This window comes from Protopterus annectens, chromosome 6.part0 (genome assembly GCF_019279795.1).
Source record: "Protopterus annectens isolate FY-2018-M chromosome 6.part0, PAN1.0, whole genome shotgun sequence".
Taxonomy (NCBI): domain Eukaryota; kingdom Metazoa; phylum Chordata; order Ceratodontiformes; family Protopteridae; genus Protopterus; species Protopterus annectens.
The window spans coordinates 193199768-193207864 of NC_056737.1; the positions used below are offsets into that span (position 1 = coordinate 193199768).

Consider the following 8097-nt stretch of genomic DNA (forward strand, 5'->3'; position numbering starts at 1 on the left):
TTTGTAAGATTGTACAGGCTTGAGTTTACAGAGTACAACAGTGTAAATAACGAATACAGTGTATTCCCTGAGTACATGCTCTGCAAGTTGATGCATGACAACCAATTTTGGGTTTTGCAGGCTTGAAAATTACAGTGTCCAGTGGTGTACAATTATTTAGCAGGTTGTTTGTTTATGGGAGGTTGTCACTGTGGAAAATAAACAGGGTCATATGTCCCTAAATTATATGACCACATGGGGAGCAAAACATATGAAGGAAAAAAATAAGTCATGACTAATAAGGCAAGTAGACTTGGAATCTCAAATTACCTTTGTACTTTGACCTGTACTGTAGAAATTTGATAGTCTCTGTATTCACCTTTTTTGAACTTACTGAAAGGAAAGCCTATATGCCTGTTTTACTTGTGTCTTAATTCCCTATGTAATTTTAAATCCCTGTTTTAGTTGCGTCTTAAATTACCTATGTACTTTGAATGTATTTTTTTGTTATTATGCATTAGATAGTGGAGCTTTTCTCCTCGGGCCTCCACTGAAAATGGACATGTATCCAGTTGGACTAGCCCGGTTAACAAATGTAAAATAAATAAATAAATAAATAAAATAAAATGATCAAACCAAAACTCAAGTAGACAAGGAATTTGATTAAAGGGGGTCATATGAGATGTTAGTGATAGAGAAGTTCAAAGGAAAGTTAGAGCAGGGTAAAATACCGATAAATCGTTAATTTGCTGGAAGTCCATTGATAGGGGAAGTCAAAAGGTCACATTAAAACAATTCAAGTAAGCCTGCATATTTTATTCTTAACTGTTTGCAATCAGCGTATCACTAGCATTACATTTTTAAAACTGCGGTTTTCAAGTTAAACGTGGGACCTTTCCCCTCTATGCTGTATCTATTCCTAACTATAGACAATACTTCCTGTTTTTATTCTAAATTTTGTAAACGTATTTTTAACTAGAAACAGTTTTTCTCTACTCAGTGTGAAAAAGAGTGCTGGGGGATTTCAGGGTTTTTTCTATCTTCATCTGTTTATTCTTAAATGCCCTTGTCTTTTACTTAAAAAAAAAAAAAAAAAAAAAAAAAAAAAGTTTCCACCCCATGTGACTTCCAGATTGTCATCCTTCTTGCATAGAAGTTGTAGTACTTACCCCAAACCACATCAGACTCATAAGAGTGTGAAGAGACCACAGACTACAGAAACCAGAGACAGAGTAAGACTGCATGCAGTGAGCAGTATCAGAGAGACAGAGTGTGACGGCACGCGAAAGACGTACAGTTACTGGAGAAGCTGAAGCACCAAAGAATGGCCCAGGGTTCTGACAGTCATGATTCCAGCTTTAGCAGGGGTTCACCTTCCAGCAGTAAACAGGTAAGTCAATTAAACTATTGCATTATATTTATGTTCACATTAAAAACAACTGAAAGCAAAAGACTAGGACTTGATGATCAATCCTTCAAAAGGTAAGAGAGTGACTAAATAAAAAGCTTTGCTCTTCGGATAATTTTACACAGTGATGTAGTATCTGGACATAATTAGCATGCAGTTCAGAGATCTCTTTACTTCATTTTAATGTTTTGAAACTAGCACATTCTAGTCTTAAGATTTGAATTAACTTTATATTTTGACAGAATTCTCACTAGTGTGTGTGTGTGTGTGTGTGTGTGTGTGTGTGTGTGTGTGTGTGTGTGTGTGTGTGTGTGTGTGTGTGTGTGCATGCAGATATATATATATATTTATATATCTGTAGCTAGATAGGTATGTATGGATAATAAGGACAATAACTATATATATATATATATATATATATATATATATATATATATATATATACACACACACACACACACACACACACACACACACACACACACACACACACACACACACACGTATATGTCTCAGAGAGGGAGGGACAGAGATGCATGACAGCCTGCACACAAACTTCATGCACATACACACACATATGTACATTCAACTTTGCAAAATATGTACAAGTGAGCAAGCAACTGCTATACATAAAACAGTTTAAGTAAATATATATATATATATATATATATATATATATTTATTTATTTATTTATACATGCATACAAATATATGCACACATGTATATGTAAAACTGTGTGCATATGTGTATGTATGTATGTGTGACCATATGTGGTGTGTGTTCACATACAAATGCATGCACTTGTACAAGTCTGTGTATATCTATATATATATGTATGTGTGTGTGTGTGTGTTGTGTACATGTAAGCATACATACAGACGTGCATGTGTAAGTTTACAATGTGTATGCACAAGTGAATTTATCTATGTATATTTGTGTGCATATGAGTAAATATGCATATATATATATATATATATATATATATATATATATATATATATGTATATATATATCTATATATATATGCTCACACACACACACACACACACACACACACACATACACAGAAACATAGGCACACGCATGCATATGTGTGTATATGTATATGCATTTGTGTGTCGTGCATATGTGAGCATACATACAAATACAGCACATGTGTACGTATGTCTATAATGTGTATGAGCAAGTGAATACAAAAGCATATGTACACTGTGCATATGTATATCTGTGTGTGTGTGTGGGGGGGGGGTGTATACATTTGCACACATTCATGTAAGCCTGAGCATGCCACATTGTTTTCTGCTTGATATTAAACTGCTTTTGAACAGTAATAAGTGATGATATTAATACCTCATATAATCTTTCTGTCTTGTTTAGCATAGGAATATATGTAATAATTGGATTAATGCTTTCTATGTTCATGTCACTTTGGTTTCAGTTTGCTAGTCTCCACTAGAGATACACTACCTCTTCCTTCACTGAAATGCTCTGCATGGTTTTGGAGAGTGCATTTCAGAGATTGCCAAGGTAAGAGCAATCAAAATGCTAAAAGTAAAGTACAAAGGGCTAGAGGCTAGGTCACATGGGACAGATAAGAGAACACTGAACCATGGGGCAAGCAAGCTGTTCAATGGGGTTGCAGACAAAAGCTGCTGTGGTAACTAATACTGACAAAGACATTTTTAAGAAGGCCATCCGACCAATTTGTTTCATAGAAAGAGTAGTGAAACAGTGACGTATGTTGTAGAGCACAACGATTAGCATAAAAAAAGAAAGGGAGAGTCTACCATGTACATGATGTAGATTAAGGACATTTTTATGTATAATATCAAAAGTGGCAGAAGGGGAGAGGCAATGTACAGTTTGAAGGGTTGTTATGTTCCAATGATGATATGAAAAATGAAGAACACACGAGCAGTTAAATGTCATTTACTCCTTCCATTAGTCTGAATTTAAAACTGTGCAATTATTCATTACTAGGAGCTGTCCAACCTGCATGATGTAATCTGTATAATTTACTGATTGTTCAAACAAGTGTGTTGCAGAACCCATAAACTAGGAGCCTGTGAACAACAAAGTCTTTTTGGTATCCAATATCAGAACAAACATTTCTTTCTTGCTAGATGTTCCACTGTATTATATATATATATATATATATATATATATATATATATATATATATATATATATATATATATTTATATAAAACAAAAACATAAATAAAGTTAATGTAGGACCTCGATTGTTGTCATCAGTCTTGAAGACTCACCAATAAGTTCCAGTACTGTTCTTTGATAACTACTTTAGGTAAATTCTACTTTGGATAAATTTCCCAGGATCTTTGGAATTCTAACTATGACAATGTTTTTGTTACTTTCCTTCCTGTGGTAGAGGTACATATGGCCATAACAGAACCGCTTTTCTGCTGAGTTTATTACAAGTAAAGATAATGTACTTTTTCACACAGAGAAACGTGCGAACATCAAACATTGTGTTTAAGGTTATAACAATCCATATAATATGTCATAAATGCAATGATAAGGAGCATATGATACCTTTTGTTTGTTTCAGTGTTAATCTTGGTCTAAACCATTTATTTATTTGTTTATTTGGTGGGAGCTAAAATGTTATCATCAGTAACAACTCATTGGATAGTACGTGATTTTGATCTCATGTTCATAGCACATTTCTCTACTATGAGATGCAAATATCCTAAACAGCTATGTGAAAACAAAGAAAGCAAATATGGTTTAAATGTCAAAACTGCATTATGCACAATACAGTTGTAAAGCTAAATGAAGGTAAATGTTCTGCACCTCACTTTTTGACTGAATTACTATTTTGAGAACTTTTTGTGGGGACTGTTTAGTGAAATGCACTTGGGCTTCCTGGAATTAGAATCGAGGGGGAGGGGTTATGTAAATATTGTATTATCAAATTATTCTGATCTACTTACAGCAGCCTTTTATGCAGTTGAATCATGGCTCATTCAGTGGATGTATGCTTTCTGAATTTCAGCTACGCATTGATTCTGTGTGATACAGGAGGATACCTAGAAAGCTGACAGAAAAGAATTGAAGGGAACTGGTCAGACTCAAGTGGTGAGTGGTGGTCAGAATAATGGGTCATGCTGAAAAGAAGGCAGTTGTGATAAGGGGGTTGTTGTGGAATACAAGGTTGAAGATAAGTTCCTGCAGTAATGTAAACTAAACCCAGAACTGTGTGAAATTCTAATAGTATTACCACACTGGGAGAGGTCACACTGTTCAGTGATAGTATGAAGACATGGCAGCTGTGGATGACATGGCGAATTATTGTACAGAATGGTTTATACAGATTGGTGAAGTAACTTAAAAGTGGCATCTGGAGTTCAGTGCTAAGTTTAAGGCTATGTTCTTTGGAAAGGAGAACCCTTACCTTGGGGAAAAGATTCTCAGCAAGGCTGTGGAAGAAAGCAGTCAATTTCTTAGCATAATTTCATGTGTTTTCATACGTCAACCATGGTGGTGGTGATGATGGATGTGTGTGTGTGTGTGTGTGTGTGTGTGTGTGTGTGTGTGTGTGTGTGTGTGTGTGTGTGTGCGTGTGTGCGTGTGTGCGTGTGTGTCTGTGTGTGTGTGTGTGTGTGTGTGTGTGTGTGTGTGTGTGTGTGTGTGTGTGTGTGTGTGTGACATGACTAGGAAAAATGCTCACGTGATTATGCACAGAGCACAGACATGTAGGGCTAGTCCTCCTAATTTACAAAGCCTGGGAAAGGCCACTGCTGTAGGTCATTGTGCAGTTTTTGGGGACACACAAAAAGAGCATAGGTGTGGATGGCAGCATACAAAGGAAGACCATGTCACACAGGAGTCAGAAAAAATGGATTACGAAAACAGACTGAACATTAGATGCATGGTTTATTGGAGAGATGAGATAGGAAGATAGGGAATTACGGGACTAGAGCCATCAAAGTGGAATGATGTCACTGGAAAAGGAAAGACAGAAGGATCAGAAAGAATAGAAATAAATACTGAAAGGAGACATGTACATTTCTGAGATGAAAACAATGCTATTGTAGTGAGAAAGCAACAGCATCAGAAATATGTTGGGTACTGAATCTGCTCTGTAGATTTTCTACAGAAGCATCAAAGAAAAATAACATTTATATTTACTGTTTTCTGAAGCCATTATTTATTATATTTTGTTTTCTTTTTTGCTTAATTTATTTAACTGTATGTGGAGACCTCTCTATATCTAAGCAGAAAGCAGAAACAGTCAAAGCAGGAATGGATAAATACATTAAATTATATGTCTCTTTAAACTAAAGTTGAAACAGTTAGAGGAAGAAATATTATTAAACCTCTAAAGATGAAAGAAAGAAAAATAAAAGGAAGGGTCATGGTGGGTGCCCATGGAATAGACAGGAAGGGGAACAGACTTTGATGCCAAGCTCTGATTGGTGCCTGAGAATTAAACGAGGCATCTTTAGGTGTTACTCACAGATGGTGACTATGATGCTGAAAACATGACTGAAACATTGGACATAGGTTTTAAGAATGGAGATATGAGGCCATCGTGATATAAACTATGTTATACTGATGATATGAGTAAGGAGAATAGCCTGAAAATGGGCCAAGGGTTGGTGAGGGCCTTCTGATGGCCAACAATATTTGAGCCACCATATTCATACTAAAGTAATACTAGATTACTTCGGTCATCTACTACTAAACCAGAAGTTAGGCATAGAATTGATTATTAACATGCAATGTAGCAATAATTACTGTCAGGCCCACAGACTATGGAGTATGCACATGATGAAAACCAGATTATGCATGAAAGCAAAACGTTTTTACTTAATATATTTGTAGTTGATTTTTTTGGGAGGGGGTTCTTGTGACCATGATTTAAATATACAAATAGTTGGTTTATTAATGTTTATATTTTCTGAAATTAGGACTGTTACTGGTTATAGGGTGTGCCTGGAGTCTAGTCATTTTAGTGGTCTGCTATTTTATGGTATGACTGTAGAGGTGTGATTTTGATGGTGTGATACTCCTCAACAGTTAATGTTAGTCTAAACTATGATGCTTACTGTTTTCTCAGTTTCTGGTAGTTCAGTTCAGATGATTTATAATGAGAGCTGCTTATGAATTTCATCTTGTAAACCAGGGTTTGACAGCCTCAGTCTACATTTGCCTGATCTGTGACTCTGAACAAATTAGTTAATTAGACAGTGCTCCTAGATGCATATAAATGTGACTCACTCAAACAAACCAATGAGAACAGAGGAAGTATACCAGCCAACTTACCTGGTAAAATAGTTAAAAGGTAAGTATAAACACAAAAACAGAAATAAATAAATGAAGTAAATATAATAGTTGGACTTCCTCTATTCTCATTTGTGTATGTCTGTGTGTCTGCTTGTGTGTGTGTGTGTGTGTGTGTGTGTGTGTGTGTGTGTGTGTGTGTGTGTGTGTGTGTGTGTGTGTGTGTGTGTGTGAAAGAGTTGACCACCAAAGCTAAAAAACATCTAGTTTGAGGCCCAAGTAAAATGCCAGTACCGGGGACTCCTCATCTTCCAACTTCCCTTTAGTATTCGGGGGGTTGGCATATTGGTTAAGTTGTTTACCTCACAGACAGAAGGTACAGGGTTTGATTCTCCCCTTTCAAAATGGAATTGGCTAGGCAAAAAATGCTCTACAAGGGCAGCTAGGGCTATGCTTAAAATATCCCAAAAAGGGCAGCTAGCCGAGTACTTAACTATGAACCTAAGAAACTATTAACTATCAGAACTGGAAGAAATGCTCTAAGGCTGACCTTGCTTATGCAGCCTTCATTTTACTCCACTTCTGATTTCAATTCTATCCCCAAATGGTGATGGGCATGCAGTGATGTCAACAAGAGATATATACACAAACACAAACATACATATAAATGCAGATTCAGCCAGAACACTGTGTCTTGCTCCACCTCCTCACAGTCTGAGCAGACAATAATGTTTGATGCTCTAGCATGTGTATTTGTGTAAAAGATATGTACCATGTGGTCTGGCATCTTGTGCAGTGACACAGCTTAATCTACATTTTGATGAAGCTAGCTGCATGCAACTAGTCCTTATATAAGCTGTTAATGAGCTGCTTCTTGTTGTCTGTGGTTTGATTCCCTTCAGTCTCCATTTGCCTAACTATGTGACTCTAAGCAAGTCACCTATCAAGACGAGTCTGAAAAAAGCTCCATGTGGGTCAGTGCTCTACCCTGGTTAATAAATACAAAAATATATAAAAAAAGCTTTTACTTTCAGTGATCCTAATAGACAGCATTTGCAATACAATCTTAATGTGGACTAAAAAAGTGCGATATAAACAAAACAATGTTAATTGCAGTAACTGTAGTTCAAGAAATGTGAGGATCCTGTTAAAAGAAAGCTTGTCAAATGTATACAAAAACAGTAAGCTCAATAATGATCACAACAGAAGCAGAAACAAGGCCATCAGTTTTAAAACAATGGAAATGTCAGAATTTACAATAACTGAAAGAAAACAAGGAGCCTTTGGTGGAATTAAGGGAATCAGTAAAAACAAAATGAAAACTCCAGCAAAGCTACAACTTCCAGTGAGTGACCTCCCAAACCTCTTGTATCAGAGGCACATGGGTTATATGCAAATGACCCTTATGAACATCAGGTGTTTCAGCTAATTGGCAATTCTGAATGCCCATGACACACATA

At 36.2% G+C, this 8097-nt stretch overlaps 1 protein-coding gene across 1 annotated transcript in view; it reads left to right on the forward strand.

The window, feature by feature from the left end:
- The first annotated feature begins 1187 nt into the window (after window positions 1-1187).
- The window catches only part of BATF (basic leucine zipper ATF-like transcription factor), a 72233-nt gene continuing 65323 nt past the window's right edge, over window positions 1188-8097 (forward strand). The window contains exon 1 of the mRNA XM_044073727.1: window positions 1188-1369. Coding sequence (XP_043929662.1) covers window positions 1304-1369 — 66 coding nt within the window. The 5' untranslated portion in view covers window positions 1188-1303. The remainder of the gene's footprint in view (window positions 1370-8097) is intronic.